Below are 17,576 nucleotides of genomic sequence, written 5' to 3'. Positions count from 1 at the left end.
TGGTAGTCCTGTAAAACTGGTACCTAACGAGACATTGGGCATCTGTCACGTCTGTGGTCGTGACCCCTCTCAGGCTCACCTTATTTCCGGCGGTCAGCTTCTGAGCTGGCTTCTGTCTGTTCTTCCTGAGTTAGTTCTGTCTCTGTCTGCTGGCTGCTTCCAGCATGGCTCTGAGTGCTCTACTATACTGCACCTGTGTGTGTTAAGCCTCTCTGTGTTTCAGTATGCTTTCTGCCTGTGTTTTGGTTTATGTTCCTCTTGCCCTCTGGTGGCCAAACCTGGTGGCTGCATTGGATTGTCTGTGTGCTGTTTCTCGTTCCAGACTTCAGCCCAGTACAGTCCGGATCTTCTGGCCTGCCAGACTTGCTTGTCTTGTTTGAGCCTGCACAGCACCCGTAGCTGCCTGGTGATTGCTGCATCTGAATCTCAGCTGCTGCTGGGCTTATTAGCCATGTGGAGACTCTCTGCTTTGCCTTTGCATCGCCTAAGGTCCTGGTATGTTGGGGTGCTGCTGCACTTCTGCCTAGTCCAGATTATAGTCTGTATTCTTGCCTGATTCTAGTTTAATCTTTGTGTAGCTTCTTGTACTGTATTGCTTGTTTCCCAGTCTTGTTTCTTGTTGTATGTCTTTGTCTAGTTCTTGGTTGCCTGTGTGTCTTATTCAGTGGCTGCCTGGCAGCTTTCAGTTCTGTCCCTTGTCTGTCTGAGAGTCCTAGTCTAGTATTCTGCCTAGCCTCCCTGTGTGTTCTAGTCCCTGTGTGTATCCTGCTGGTATCCAGTTCCGGCCCTGTCCGGTAAGTCCTGCCATCCACTTGCACTCAGGGGCTCAACTCCTGAGGAACGGTGGTCAAGCGCAGGTGAAGTCTAGCTGGCCCTGTCAGAGTTCTGCCTTCTCCCTGTGTGGGGTGGTTTTGCCTGCCACTGCCGCTCCTCGGCAGTGGTCCAAGGGCTCACAAATCCAGTTCCTGCCTGGAAGACGTAACAGCATCGATGAGGTCACTGAAACAGGTGCTAGGCCTGCATATTCGGGGATGCGGATATCTCCTGTGGGGCCTCCCCTCCAAATTCTCCTCCTCCTCCAACATGTGAGCCACCAATGGATTCAGTGCATCCATATCCCACCAATATAGGTGCAACCCACTAACCCTAGACACACCGCGGTGCACACCTACCTAGTGAGACCTAGGACCAAACAAACACCACCCAGCACTCACTATCCCACCACCAGCACAGAGGCCTTACATTCAGAGCAGTAGCAATCATTCACTCTCCTACCACCGACAAACAATGCAGTCACACACAGCAATCACTCTCTCAGCAACAACAAACATTTGTGCCACACCTACTAAGCACTCATCCTCCCAGCAGCAACCAACAATCCTCACACACACAGCAGCAGCACATAGGATAAACAGAACAAGAATAGACAGAAACCAAACAGGTAAGGGAGTATAATGGGAGGTGTGTGGGCTTGAGGGTAGTGAGTGGGGGAGGGGAAGAGGCCAGATATAGAGGAAGGGGTGGTTGTGGGTGGGGCAGAGGTTGCAGGGGTGAACAAGGAGCTGAGGAGATAAGATACAAAGGAGGCAAGTCGGGGAATGTAAGGGTGACAAGGTTGAGACTGGGGCAAACAAATGGTAACACAGCACTCAGCAACTATTTCTCAATAACCAACACTCCTAGGTCTCCACTCTCCAACTCCATAACGGCGCGTACCGGCACAAAAAAAAAATCTGCATTTACCACAAAACTCTCCCTGAAACAATGCTATGAAGTGTTTACAACGAATACAAATTATAGTGATTCACATTCTACATCTTAAAGACTTGTCTTATACTATCCACTTTTCCTTTCTTCAGTAGTCTCATTAGATTCTTTTTATGTCCTCCGTTAGTTTAACTTGTTCTCTGGGTAGTTCCTGTTATTTATATCAGTACAAGTAAGCATGACTTGAAACTCACAGAAAAGCTGTTATTTTCCACTTGCTTAGACAGGATTTTTCTTTTGCCTTACTGCTGACAAACCTAACATCATGCTGTACATCTGCAATTAACAGCACAAAGGAACTTCTGTATGCAGTGGAATTAATACTAATGCATATGTTAAAATCATTTTATATGAGTGTTATTAATATCAATTTACTAAACCCTTAAAACAGACACTAAGGAGCTTATTCTATAGGAAGCTGCCTAAAGTTGGCAGCATGCACATTTGTAAATGCTGTTATTCTTGTCATTTATGCATGTATGTGAATACATACATGAGTAGATGACAGCAATCTGGTTGTGTGCTTTTTGGTATGTATGCATATATCTTCAATAGAATAAAATGTACAGGTAGGAGTTCATATAGGCCAGCTGGGCGGAGCACGAGTGGGGTGCACACGTATCTGCTGAATTTAGAAGGCAGCGTTTACACCAGTTCTATGGCTGGCATAAGTGCTCACACCCAGATACATATGCGCTCTTTATGGAAGAGGCTCCTAATAGGCACCTAAATTTAGGCACCCCTCTATAGAATTGCCCTCCACAGATTATTGAACAAGGCCATATTTAAAATAATGCAACTACATTAATTTAACCCAGTTATATATCAGAACATGAAAGTACCATGAAAATGACCTCATTAGTCATTATTGCAATACTTGACAAGAAACATTTCAGAAGGAATGCATGGTATCTGCACGTGCAAAAGCTGATTTTACAAAGCTGCTCTTTAATGTGCAAATGCTTCTCAATGCATAGATACAAAGCGGGCATGATTCAGACCATCCCAAAAATATTTATTTATTTGGATTTGCATAGGAATTCATGCATATTTAAAAATGTGTCTTTGTCTGCTTTTTTAATTCTTCAAGTCAGGAAACTGCACATTTGGATCGGTCTTTGGAGAACTGATTGGGCAATTATGCCTAACTGTGTAGTAATTAAAAACTTCTGAAAAATCTAAAATAGTTTTGGATTTCAGCTCCTCAATTGACTCCTCTTATATGTGAAGTTGAGTAAAATTCAGCTCTTGTACCTGGAAGTGTTGGTATTTCCACATACCTGTGCAAGTCCCCAAGCTTATTTTTATTTTTTTAAATATTTTTATACGATATTTATTGTATAATTTTAGCAAGGTTTGTTTTAGTAAGTCATGGTAATATTTTACCAAGTACATCTCATCAGCCTTCTCTGATATTTGTACATTTGAATATAAACAAACAAGGCGATGTTCCTTTTTACTATGATGGCGTCCTTACTCAATTTTTCTGCCCCCTGCATGGTTACTTGCATTTTCATATACTGTCCGCTTGGATCATATAGTGGGGTATTATACCCCTACAAGAGAAGAAAAGTGGGAACAAAGAACCACGGATTCCAAAGACCTTTTGAGTTCTCCACACATGTGGATTCTTTTTGGATTATACCCCTACATTCATATTTTTTGTAGATGTGCACGATGTTAGTATACGGTTATGTTGCTTGGTACAGGTTTAAATTTCCTAGGTTGGTTTTTCTGATCACGCTGATACTGTCTAGTTATATACTGCTATTGCCTTGGAGGGACATAATCGAATGGGGTGCCCAAGTTTTCCTGAGGGCGTCCTCGCAGGATGTCTCGGCAAAGGGGCGGGGAAACCCGTATTATCGAAACAAGATGGGCGTCCATCTTTTGTTTTGATAATACGGTTGGGGACGCCCAAATCGCAAAATTTAGGTCGACCTTAGAGATGGTCGTCCCCGATTTTCGGCCATAATGGAAACCGAGGACGCCCATCTCAGAAACGACCAAATCCAAGCCATTTGGTCGTGGGAGGAGCCAGCATTCATAGTGCACTGGTCCCCCTGACATGCCAGGATACCAACCGGGCACCCTAGGGGGCACTGCAGTGGACTTCACAAATTGCTCAAAGGGGCATAGCTCACTTACCTTGGGTGCTGAGCCCCCAACCCCCCCCAACCCCCCCCCCCCAAAACACACTCCCCACAACTGTACACCACTACCATAGCCCTAAGGGATGAAGGGAGGCACCTACATGTGGGTACAGTGGGTTTCTGGTGGGTTTTGAAGGGCTCACATTTACCACCACAACTGTAACAGGTGGGGGGGGGGCCTGGGTCCCCCTGCCTGAAGTGCACTGCATCCACTAAAACTGCTCCATGTACCTGTATACTGCTGTCATGGAGCTGGGTATGACATTTGAGGTTGGCAAAAAATATTTAAAAAGTTTTTTTTAGGGTGGGAGGGGGTTGGTGACCACTGGGGGAGTAAGGGGAGGTCATCCCCGATTCCCTCCGGTGGTCATCTGGTCAGTTCAGGCACCTTTTTGAGGCTTGGTCGTAAGAAAAAATGGACCAAATAAAGTCGTCCACGTGCTCGTCAGGGACACCCTTCTTTTTTCCATTATCGGTCGAAGACGCCCATGTGTTAAGCACGCCCCAGTCCTGCCTTTGCTACACTTCCGACACGCCCCCGTGAACTTTGGTCATCCACGCAACGGAAAGCAGTTGAAGACACCCAAAATCAGCTTTCGATTATGCCGATTTGGGTGACCCTGGGAGAAGGGCGCCGATCTCCCGATTTGTGTCGAAAGTTGGGCGCCCTTCTCTTTCGAAAATAAGCTTGTTGGACTCATATGAACACATGGTGATATATATTTGTAGACCATCTATTTTTGCGTTTGCATTCAGCACATTTTGCTCCAGTATTTTAATGTTTTTTTCCATTTACATACTCTGCACAGCTGATTTATTCGAACCATCTTGGTATGTATAAGTACATACATTTCGTCACTTTATATCTTATATGTTTTATGACCTTTCACTCTTTATCTTTTTATTCACAAATTACTGTGTCTTCTCGCTTTGGTTACCTTTCGCCATTTCTATTATTTTTCACTGTTATTTTCCCACCAATGCAGTGTCATTTTTGGGGGCATATTCATTTTTTCCATATCACTGTTCACATGCTCACATTTTCTTCTGCCAAAATATAGTCTTCTCTATTCTATATGTTGATATTTATATACATTTTTATAATTATGTTGTTTTATTTATACCCATAACATTATTATTTTGTATCATTATTTATTTATTCATGCTGTGTTTTTATAATTTCTATGTTTTTAGACCCCTGAGGAAGGCATTGTGCTGAAACATGGCCCATGTTGGGTCTTTTGGGTCAGCTTACTTTGGCAAATAAACTTTTGGATGTTCTTACTTCTTTTTTGCCTTGGTCATTTGGAAACTTCCTCACTTTCACCCTTGTTTTTTCCTACTACTCCGACCAACATAAATCATAGTGCCTGTTTAAAAAAAAATAAAACTCACTACCAAAAGCCGTGAAAACAACATACGACCACCTAAACTTCCGTAAATCATTAAAAACCAACCTGTTCAAAAAGGCATACCCTACCGACCCAACTTAAGTGCCTAAACCCTGCAACACAACAAAACCAAAGCTTGTAGCAGACACTGCTTAACTCTTCCTCTATACGATTCCCCAATGTGTCTCTAACACATGAACCTTATTCGACCATAACATCACTGTGTATTTGTTTCTCTACCGGAGATGGCGAACGCCTTTACGGTACTATGTAAGCCACATTGAGTCTGCAAATAGGTGGGAAAATGTGGGATACAAATGTAACAAATAATAAATAAATGAGGTGTAGTTATATTTTTTTAGCAGTATGCCATAGCTAATTTACATCAGTAGCTAACTTTCCCAGAAAGTGATGTGGGAAAGCCCAAAGGATGACTCTTCATTTCATATCTCTGAAGAAAAAAATTCCTGATAGAATACTAAGGGGCCATTTAACTAGGCGCCTACGTGCACCCAACACACATCAATTTGGAGTTACCACAAGGCTAATTTTGTTTTTTAAGTGCATCCACTATGTGCGCCGGAAAATAATTTTTATTTTCCGGCATACGGCGGAAACCGGGCAGTAATTCTCATTCTACGTGCATAGGTGATTACCCCTCGGTTACCATGTGAGACTTTACTGCTAAGCCAATGGGTGGCGGTAAGGTCTGAGACCCAAAATGGATGCGCGTCAATTTATATTTTGACGCACTTCCATTTTCGGCAAAAATTTTAAAAAGTCCTTTTTTACTGGCACTCTGAAAAATGGATCTGCACGTGCCCAAACATGCGCCTACACTAGCGCAGCCCATTTTTTCAGCACACCTTATTAAAAAGACCCCTAAGTCAGAAATATTTGAGAATAATTTAAAATATACTGGTACATTTAAACAGAGTGCATCTAAATTTTAGTGGATCTGAATTTTCCCACAGCTGTGAAAGTTTCAGACATCAAGATTTCTTCTTACCAAGGTTAGTTTTACAACAAGAAAACAGCAGGCTACAAAAATCCTTACCTTTTGATCAATATACTTGTTTTCTTCAATACCAGACCTTTTTGAGTGGTCACATGAAGAAGAAGATGCTGAAGGTAGTCTTCGGAGTAAGCAGCTTGTATCCTGCTGCTGACGGTCAATAAACTGCTTCATAAAACTTTCCCTTGTGTAAAACAAAGCATTTTGGTTGTTAATAATAAAACGGTAAATGAATGTGGTATGTTATATGCCATGCTTTTTGCAAGTCCAAAATAAAAAAAACCCCACAAAAATCATAGATATAATAATTAAACTAATGGGGGCAGAAATAGAGTCAATGTTCATTTAGTTAAGAAAGCATCCCCCATGCCTCAAGAGGGTTTCTGGAGGCAGGGTGCACAACATGGCTGAACCCTCTTGGGCAGTGGCTCACTTGGAAATGGGGTTTGTGGTAAGGGCTAAAGACTTAGGTGGAAGGAGAAACGGATGGACAAGTATTGTGTGGGAAGAAAAGGGGTTGGTAGCATGGGAATGTAGAATTTATGGGCAGGGTTGTTATAACCTGCTCGCTGGTTGGCTGTAGTAGTTGTGGGTGAGTAAAGAACTGGTGGGGCACCATAGTGTTCCACCCACCTGCCCTCTTACTGTAACAGAGTGGACTGGAGATGTAAAGTGGAGGTGGGTGTTGCAACAGCTTGGGGATGGTATATAGAGAGGATAGGACATCTCCCTCTGACTTGAGGGGAAGGGAGGAGGAGGAAAGATGGCAATTATGAGGATTCCAGCAAACACTGCTGTGTGAACCTGGGTAATTTGGGGGAAATATGCCAAATGACAGTCATGAGTACTCTACAGCCTTGTGCCACCGTAGGCTGGTGTAGGAAGGGTTTCACTATGGTGGATGTGTACACGTTAGAGAGTTGGAGTTAATCGTATAAGAAGCCAGTATTCTAGTCATTTACATGAGCAGTTTCTGGCTAAGCACTGTTCTACAATATTTGATAGCATATACTTTGCAGGTGGGCATTCACATAACATTTGGGTGAAGTGTGGTTAATAAAATGCTATAATCTAGATACATTCTTTAACAATTTAGGCACTAAAATTAGACCACCTCTGTGGCTGGTATAAGAGTGTGCATCTATAATATAGGTGCATATTTGACCTGTTATATTAATATTCTATAAAAAAAAGTAAGTGCTTACTTTTGTTTATAGAATAGGCTCCAAATAGGCATATTCTTGGTGCCTTAAAATAGGAAGGTTTTTATGGAATTAACCTCCACATTTCTAGGATAGCACCATCTAGTCTTTGGGGTGAAACCAGATTTAGGTGTTATAGTTGTAAAATATCTGCTTTGCTATATGCTAATGTCAATTATTGTTAATAAAGCTGCAGCCAAGCTTTGGGGTCCTTTTACTAAGTCGCGTAAGGCTCTACATGTGCCAACGTATGCCAAAATGGAGTTACCGCCTGGCTACCGCGTGGCTCTTACGGTAATTTCAATTTTGGTGCGCGTTCAATACATGCATCTGAATTTCGGACGCATCTATTTGACACACGCGGGTCATTACCACCCGGTTATAGTGTGAGTCTTTACTGCTAGATCAATGACTGGCGGTAAAGTCACAGACCCAAAATGGACACGCGGCAATTTTGATTTTGCCGCACGTCCATTTTCTGCAAAAATTTTAAAAGTTCTTTTTTACAGGCGTGCTGAAAAATGGATCGGCGGATGCCCAAAACCCACGCCTACACTACCACAAGCCATTTTTCAGCGCACCTTAGTAAAAGGACCCTTCTGTTACTACTTGTAGTTGACATATGCTATTGGGATGAGTGCTGGTAGGAATGAGTGGCAATTGTCCTGAGGAGTGTGAATTCCCCTGTTCATGGAAATTGACATGTAAGCCATTTAAGCCAAAGCATTACTCAAAACTGTATAACCTTTTAGCAGTGCATCCATCAATTCTCCTTTCATGTTTACTTTGCACATTTTAAGCTTTTTAAAAAGGTAATAATAGTATTTAATGCTACTTACAAATTGACAATATGGTAAGTAAATTGCCAGTTTAAAGCAACCAAATGCTTATAGAACTCAAAATGAAATATGCTTGTCTCTGATTTTAAAAGCATTGTAAAAGTACAATCTGTTCAAATTACAGGGTTCGATGCCAGTTTTAAGGTATTTTATGCCTAGCATATTGCCAATATTTTATTATTGCGTTTTTTTGTTTTGTTTTACAAAGACTAAGCTATTCCCCAATTAAATTCAACACTAGATTCTAGAATCAAATGCATATTTTATTTAAGATAACTGCTTTTATAACAAATTATCTTAAGTGTCAGGTTGCATAACAAATGAATTCATTTCAAATCTTGTCTTGCCCCTGGCTAGAAATAGCCTCATTTACAACTATTTTCAAAGGACATTCACTGCTCAGTTCTCTGCTCATTGCAAACATTTTTTGAAAATGATTAATTCAGTTCAATAAGCGGTAAAACAAAATAAATCAAAACCCCAACATCAAGGCTAGGAACGTAACATGAAGTGAATACTAAAGAATAAAAATTGACTGTTTTGAAAACAATGCAGTTATAGTAATAATGCTCACCCAATGTGTGGCATTAACCTATTGAAAACTGTTGTGGTATGCATCCATTAAGATAAGGAACTATTAAAATCCTCATGTTACATTAACCACTGTTTTCATTAGATTTTAGGAAAGTAATGAGTTATATTAAAATCCTCAGCAATGAATAAGATCCTTGTTTTTTTTTTTTGATTCAGAGTGTATTTTCCATGTCTGTACAAAATGTGCTGGTTTTTGTTCTCTGTGTGTTTGTGTGGGAGGAGAAGAAATGCATAAGCGGGAATGTTCACTTTCAGTCTACCAAGGAACTACTTACATACATATCAAGAGGAGGCAGGGCAATGGCTGGAAGTGTTAAAATTCACCTTGACAGAGTTGACATTCAGCTGCCATTCAGTTAAACCTAAGTTGCTCAAATAGCTGGCCTTAATTTATCTGGATAGCTTTTATCAGCTATATTCCTTGGTTCAGTTGAACCAAATAGGTCTGCAGAACATCCAGATATCTTATTTGGATAATCTTATCTGGTAAATATGAGCCTCAATGTCTAAAGATATAAATGGCTTGAAATACCCCACATTTGGTTCAAACAAAACTAGAGGATTTTGCGGCGCCAACACCTTCCAGGGATCCACTGCTAGCTCGAGAGACAGAAGCATCTGCCTTTCCATTCCTGGATAGCGACATCTCGCTGTCCTCTGACACGCGAGTTCTGCTAATGGATCCAGCCAGTCTGAGAGAGGGCTGTCGAAGGAACCCCATCATGCCCAGAGGCAAGGATACCATTGATTAGCCTGCCAGTGGCTGAGGCTCCTGTAGGAGCCGTGGTGCAGCAGCGTTGTGGTCTGGAAGGAGCTGGATGTTCTTTCACTGGCGTTGAATCACAGCTAGAAGCAGTTCCAACACAGAAGGGGTCTGCTCTGTCATCTGATATGTCTAAACCCGGGACCAGATCAGTTGGTTTGTTTTCACAGGTAAGACCTGCAGCTTTTACATTGGAGGAGATTTGAAAGACTATTGTGGCATTAGGTCAATCTATCACTGCCCAATTGTCTTCTGACCATACTAGAATTTCTAATTTGGAACATAGGTGTTAGACTCTCAGGAATCATGCACAACTCTGTTCAAAGTTTGGATACTGAGTCTAAATCTTTGACTGCTCTTACAGCTTCTTTAGTGAAGGGTATGACAAGTGTGGATTTCAAACTTGAGAACTTGGAAAATGCAAGTCTATAAGAGGAATTTACGCTTTATCAATTTTGCTAAAATTCCTGGAATATCAGAAGAGATGTTCAAACGATATATGTTGGAAAAGTTGAAAGTGCCTTCCCAGTTATTGCCCCCAATTTCTAGGATTTTCTATTTACCATTGTTTAAGAAAAAAAGAGGTTTGGAGGGGGCTGATGTTCTTTCCCCTATCTCCCAAAATAGCTTGGATTTAACAGCATTTCTTGAGTCTTCTAAAGAAGGGGTAGCAATACTCTCTATTCTTTTGGTCACAATGACCTTGGACTATGATAGAGATTGATTGTTGAAATTATGTTTCAATATTGTATGTCTACGTTTTGTACTTTAGAGGTTCAAGTTTTCCCTGATGCTGCTAAAGTTACACAGAAACAAAGTTGACAATTTCTTTTTATGTTTCTCCTCGAAAGGAATATTCTTGCTGATTAGTTGTATTTACTTCTTTTTCCTTTTTTCGATTATCTGTTGTCTCTCCTGCTTTGAGAGGACTAGTTTGGATGTCATATGTATTTTCCTTTTTTTCAAGTTACATCCTGCTTGTTATATGATATGATGGCTGAATTTCTGTACAAGTATATTTCACTTGGTTTGTATTGAAAATTCAATAACAATTGAAAAAAAAGGCTTAAAATGTGTTGTAAGTTGTGAGAAAACTAATGCCTATGTTTACTAAGGCGCGCTATGGACATGTTACCGTTTTTAACACGCGTAAATGGTTTATGCACGCTAATGCGCCCATAGAAATATATAGGCACGTTAGTATCTAACGCGCCTTAAATTTAAGGGCGCGTTAGAAATGCTAATGCACCTTAGTAAACATACCCCTAAGTAGATGATCAGTAATGTTCTTATTTTAATATCGTTCTAGTTTTCTATAGGATCTGTACCCAAACCTCTGTTACCATAAATAAAACCTTTCAGAAACGTGAACACGTTTTTGTGTCCTTTAACCATGTCTCCACAAATTAACTTCCCTGTTTACTAAGCCAAGTACAATGCCGACACAGCCATTCAAAGTGAATGGGCTTTGTCAGCATTACCGCATCAACAGCCACTAGCACAGCTTAGTAAACAGAAGGGTAAGAATATTAATCTTCTCCTGAACTTAACCCTTGGGCTAATGCAGTAAAGTGCCCTTTGGTTTTGCACAGATTTAGTGTGGCTTTAGCACACAATTTTATAAGCACAAAATACAGAAAGGGGTTTTTCTGCACAAGGTAACCCAGCACATAGTCTTGAGTACACAGCACATTTTAAAATTGGTAAAAAGGCTAATTCACTATTAAGGGCAGATAGAGAGAAGTGTGCTGAAGTGAGAAAGCCTGAGCATAATGCTGGTACTTTAATGCCAAATCACAGCATAGCCTAAAGGACCTCCAACTTGCCTTTGGGGACCTAAAATGAAATTGCAGGTCCTTTACGCTATGCTGATCTTCCCCCCCCCCAGACTCTCCACCTGATGACCACAAAGGTGATTCCTCCAATCCCCCATCATCCCAACCCCAGAGATGACCTCCTAATCTTCTGATCCCCTAATCCCCCCACCCCCTCTGATATCCTGATTGCCAATCACTCACCCCAACCCTAGAGTTGACCCCCAATCTCTCGACATCCTAAAAAATCCCTGATGATCTAGTAAACTCCCAGTCTTCCACACCCAGATAACTTTCCAATCCTCTCCAACACCCCCCCCCCCCCAAATAAAAATCTCTGGTGGTCTAGTGGACCCCAACTCCCCTGTCCCCTCTCCCCCTTCTTATAACTGCAGGCATCTAAATGCAGCAAGGATACATGTAACATATAGTATTCTTCCACCCATGTTCACCCACATATATACCACCCCTTGCAATTAAACGCTATAACACTTATATGTGCCTTATTTGGCAGACTCTGCCCTGATTTTCAAAATAAGGAAAAAAGTTCCCTTATTTAATAATCTGATCCCACATGGTCCATCCCAGAATTCAGATTGTGGGGCATCAGGAACTACCATTTTTAAAGTTGGTGGTGTAGAAACAGGAGCCAGTGGGTATCACTCCTGCCTTCTGACTTACAGTTACATGAGAGGGTCTGGAAGGGTTGCAGAGGAGTCAGGGTTCAGTAGACCACCAAAGAATCCTGGGGGGTATCATGGAGATCAGGCAGGGTTCATCTCTGAGGTGGGATTAGGGGATCGGGGGTGTACTAGACCAGTGTTTCCCAAGTCCGGTACTGGAGTACCCCTTGCCAGTCAGGTTTTCAGGATATCCATAATGAATAAAAATGAAAGAGATTTGCATATAATGGAAGCAGTGTATGCAAATCAAGTTCATGCATATTCATTGTGGATAGCCTGAATCGCACTCCACGCAACACATATTGCTTCAGCATTTTAATGTTTTTTTTTCCATTTATATACTCTGCAAAGCCGATTTATCTGAACCGCTACGACCCCTGAGGAAGGCATTCTGCTGAAACACGGCCCATGTAGGGTCTTTTGGGTCAGCTTACTTTGGCAAATAAACTCTTGGATGCTCTTACTCCTTGTTTGCCTTGGTCATTTGGAACTTTCCTCACTCTCACCCATGTTGTTTCTGGATGTTTGTGTTGTCATTTTTCAAGAATGTTGCCATGTCCCTTGTTTTCTCCTATTCATAGCTTGGACATCTCCAGCACACGGATGTCTATCTCATGTATTTTCAACAGAAAATGTCAATGTATTTCCTGTTCGAAAATACATGTCAGATGGACATCCTTTTGGAACATTCTGACATGGACATCCCTATTCTGACTTTGACGTCCTTTCGACAATGCCCCTCTAAGTGGCAGGGCATGGCTCGATTACTGAATCAACTCCTCTGTGCTGTTACAATTCTTATCCTGTTTTGATAACATTTGATTAAATAATTTACTTTCCCCTTTAAATAAAATGTGGAATTAAATTATCATATTACTTCATCCTTATCTTCATAGCAAACAGGAATTAACATGTTTTACCAATTACAGGATTTTATTACTTTGAAATGCTGAAAGCACACAGGAAATAATAATGGCAAACAGGATTCATCACCAGTAGCACAGGGTTATACAAGCTCATGAAAAATGTTTGTCAGCTTCATGTGCAATAGCTGGATTTTATCACACAGATGTAAGTAAAATATCGAGCTACCTTATTTTGGGAACTGTGAAATCAGAAGGCAGTTTAGATATTTTCACCATTTGTGGCCGGTTAGGAAATTTCTCAAAGATCCGTAATCGTAAAGGTAATTTTTCCTTGGTATCTGCATTTGCTTCACTTTGTTTAAGCTACAAAAATAAATGTAACAAGTTATAGAACTGTTTTTGCTGTAACTTAGAAGAGAAATGAAATCAATCAGTTGCACGAAACAGAAGATGGCAGCAAAGAACCACATAAGAAAAGCATGTTTAGAGTTAATTATATGGCAATGAGATGCAAGATGGTTTTATGTTAAAAGTGAGTCATTTCCTAAGCCAATAAAGACTGGAAAATATTCTGGGTTATGTGTAATTACTTTATACTGCAAAAACCCTTTAGTCCCCCCCCCCCCCCAAAAAAAAATCCCCATTGTTAAAACAGACCTTTTTTCCCATCAGTTTAAATGTTGAAATATTCTTTCTTCAAATATCCTCCCGTGCTAAGTTGATATCAAATATATTCGTTTTTAGATGGAAACATTGGAATACATAACTTAAAACAAATGAAGAATCAGGGAAAAAAAACCTTACAGTAAAACAATCAAGGGTCCTTTTACTAAGCCGCGGTAAAAAGTAGCCTGTGGTAGTGTGAGCGCGTGTTTTGGACACGTGCTGGGCCATTTTTTTACTGTGGCTGGAAAAAATGGCTTTTTTCAATGGGCCGGAAATGGGCGTGTGCTGAAATTAAAATTAGCGCATGGCTATTGATGGTTTGAGCCCTTACTGCCACCCATTGATCTAGTGGTAAGGGCACACGTGCTACCCGCGTGGTAACCATGCAGCACGTGCCAACTGCTGATTACCACTAGGAATGCCCCCCATGGTAGAAAATAGAAAATTATTTTCTAACGTAGGATTCGGTGCACACCAAACTGAGAATTTCCACTGGGCACATGTGCTAGCCCGGCGGTGGTGTCGATTTGGCATGTGCTACCCACATGTTACCCTTCCTGCACCTTAGTAAAAGGGCCCCTCAGTGTATTGCATGTTTTTAAATCTATTGCTTCATTTATTTATTCTCTTTGCATATAAAACAAAGAGTTACATTAACAACTTAAAAAAAAAGAATCATAGTAAAACTGTACAGTAATAGAAAGCTGAATACATATCATAGTCACACATATTTTTTTGTGCAAAACTAAGAAATTGGTAGAACTCTGTAGACTAGCCCATTTATTGAAACACGAGTTATCAAGTACAAGAGATGCATCTAATGAAGTGGACTCTTGTCCTTGAAAGGCCATGCCTCAATAAATTGGTTAGTATATATGATGTTATCAACCTGTGTCATTTTTGCTGCTCCACACATACATGGCTATTCCTCTGGATGTTTTTGTAAATGCTAAAGTACCTTCATTTTGTAATATTAATTTTAAAAATTTCACTTAGAAGCATATATTCAGAAAAGCATTTGAAAAGTATGATTAAAAATAGCAGTTGAAGTTTTAAAGGTTTTAGAAAGTCATGCAAAAGTATGAAATCTTGAAACTCACAGATGCAAAAGTACTTACAAGAGTACAGATGGGCAAAACAACTGTTGCATCTGTGATCTGAATTGTTAAAATGTATTACAAAAAATAACAGAAAAAATTAACGGAAAATGTTATAAGTCCAGAGTCATATTAAGGACATTTTTAAATTGCCCCTAGGGGTTCAATTTGAATAATTTGGTGCCCCATTTTTAGGGGCTGCAATGCTGCACGGTGAGACCCTGTTCTATAATGGCATCTGGGTGCTGAAATTCAATTATAGGATACTAGTGCAACCTGGCATTGGCTTGACAAATATTTACATGCCCCCAGTTACACTGGCCATAGATCTGCGGTTGCATAAATGTAACAAGGGCACACGTTAACTTACAGTATTCTGTAAGTTAAGCATGTAAATGGCAGCTTCACAAGCTCCACCCATGTGAATATACCCCTTACATTTACTTACTTTACTTTAGTTTACTGTACTTTACCAGATGCTTATGTTCCTCTCACACCTCAAGAGGTTAGGAGTGGATAACAGTGTAAAGAGAATTAGCAAGACTACATTAGGAAGACAAGTTTCATAGCAGAATACAGAGCGGATTAGCAGGTAGATAAAATCAGTCTAATGCATACATACAGAGAAAGGGACTTCAGTTTTTTCTTTAGACATATTAAAAATGTCATGTTGGGGAACTAGACATACGAGGAGTTTGGTAAGACGTATTTCTTGAATAGAATGGATTTTAAGGCTTTACGGAATGGAGTGCAGCAGTTGATGTTGAGCATTGGTGTCAGTAGGGCGTTACAGAATTTAGCAGCTTGGTAAGAGAAGTGGCAGTTCCATAAGTGGGTACCTCCTTTTAGGTGCTCTGATGCCGTACCGTGAGAGCATATTCTATAATGGTATCTGGGTGCCCATATACTATTATTGAATACTGGTCTAACCCCATCATTGGTGCACCTTAAATTTAAGTGCTCGCAGTTACATCAGCCATTGACCTGGAATAACTGCAGGTGCCTAAGGGGCCTTTTACTAAGCCGCGTAAGCGTCTACATGCGCCCAACATGCGCCAAAATAGAGTTACCGTACGGCTACTGCGTGGCCCTTGTGCTAATTTCATTTTTGGCGTGCATCCGCTACGCACGCCTGAAAAATATTTTTTATTTTCTGGCACTTCAGCTAAGTTCGCCAAGTGGCATTTGGCGCGCATAGGTCATTACCGCCTGGTTACCGCGGAGACTATATTGCTAGGTCAATGGCTGGTGGTCAGATCTCAGACCCAAAATGGACGCGCAGCAATTTTCATTATAGGCTCTCTGAAAAATGGATTGGCACACGCCCAAAAACTGTGCATACACTACCGCAAGCCATTTTTCAGCACACCTTAGTAAAAGGACCCCTAAATGCAGCAAGGATGCATGTAACTTACAGTACCTCCCACCCATGTTTTACCCACATATATACCTCCCCTTGCAATCGAGTGCATTTATAAGTGCCACTATAGTTCAGAAGAATTAACTGACATGTTTGATGACATACTTATTTGGGCACCTAAAAACTTTTGTGCATATCAATTGCTTGTTCATATGTACACCTATGAATTAATGTGCATACAGTACAAATGATTTCATGCATGCAAAAAGGTTTAGTATATATACAAGGTGCACACTTATAACAGATAAGCAGAAAAAATATGAAACAGTATCTATAAATCTTTTTGGCAGTGTACATCCCTAATAATTTTATCAGTCAGTGTATTTATTTCCACCACCTGCACTGAGAGGCCGTTCCAGGTATTCACCACCCTTTCCATGAAGAAGTATTTCCTTAAGTTACTCCTGAGTCTGTGGACAGACTTAAAGATCTCAATATGTATACTTTGGAAAAAGGGGAGAGAGGAGAGATACAATGGAGATATTTAAATACCTTTGTGCATAAATACACAGGAGGCAAGTCTCTTTCAATGAAAGGAAACTCTAGAAAGAGGGGGCATAGGATGAACATGAAAGGGGACAGACACAGAAGTAATTTAAGGAAATACTTCTTCACGGAAAGGGCAGTGAATGTGTGAAACAGCCTCATAGTGGAGGTAGTGGAGATGAAGACTGTATCTGAATTCAAGAAAGCTTGGGACATGTACACAGGATCTCTAAAGGATAGGAAGGTATAGTAGACGGTATGGGTGGGCAGACTGGATAGGCCTTCATTTTTCTCTGTTTCTATGCTTCTAGTAGACAAATAATCTGCCCTAGTAATTCTTCCAGACCTCAGCCCTGCATTCAGTACAATGGATCATAGTAACCTAACAGTGATTAAGGGTAATTGGACTGAGGGGGTTGATTATTAAGGTGGATTATATAAGCACATAAGAGTAGCCATACTGTGTCAGACCAATCTAGCCCAGTATCCTGTTTTCCAAACAGTGGCCAAGCCAGGTCACAAGTACCTGGCAGAAACTCAAAACGTGGCAACACTCCATACTACAAATCCCAGGGCAAGCAGTTGCTTCACCTGTCTGTCTCAATAGCAGACTATGGACTTTTCCTCCAGGAAAGGCCCATCCCAAACTGGCCAACACGAGCTTGATAATAGTAGTCCAAAACTTCTGGAGCTTTGTACATTCCCACCAAATATGAAAGAAAGCCCCATCTGTCCGCCCCGCACCACCAACAAAGACCAGAAGCTGAGGGGAATATGGATTTCAACTTAGCTGGTGTATAATGCCAAAGAGCAAGAATCA

The 17,576-nt window shown here is 40.9% G+C and overlaps 1 protein-coding gene across 1 annotated transcript in view; it reads right to left on the bottom strand.

Moving 5' to 3' along the window:
* The window catches only part of NALCN (sodium leak channel, non-selective), a 690,956-nt gene that overhangs the window by 321,774 nt on the left and 351,606 nt on the right, over positions 1-17,576 (bottom strand). The window contains 2 exon segments of the mRNA XM_030201343.1: positions 6,369-6,510; positions 13,314-13,450. Coding sequence (XP_030057203.1) covers positions 6,369-6,510; positions 13,314-13,450 — 279 coding nt within the window.

Source organism: Microcaecilia unicolor, chromosome 4 (assembly GCF_901765095.1).
Source record: "Microcaecilia unicolor chromosome 4, aMicUni1.1, whole genome shotgun sequence".
Taxonomy (NCBI): Eukaryota; Metazoa; Chordata; class Amphibia; order Gymnophiona; family Siphonopidae; genus Microcaecilia; species Microcaecilia unicolor.
This window is presented reverse-complemented; position numbering and strand designations above follow the sequence as displayed.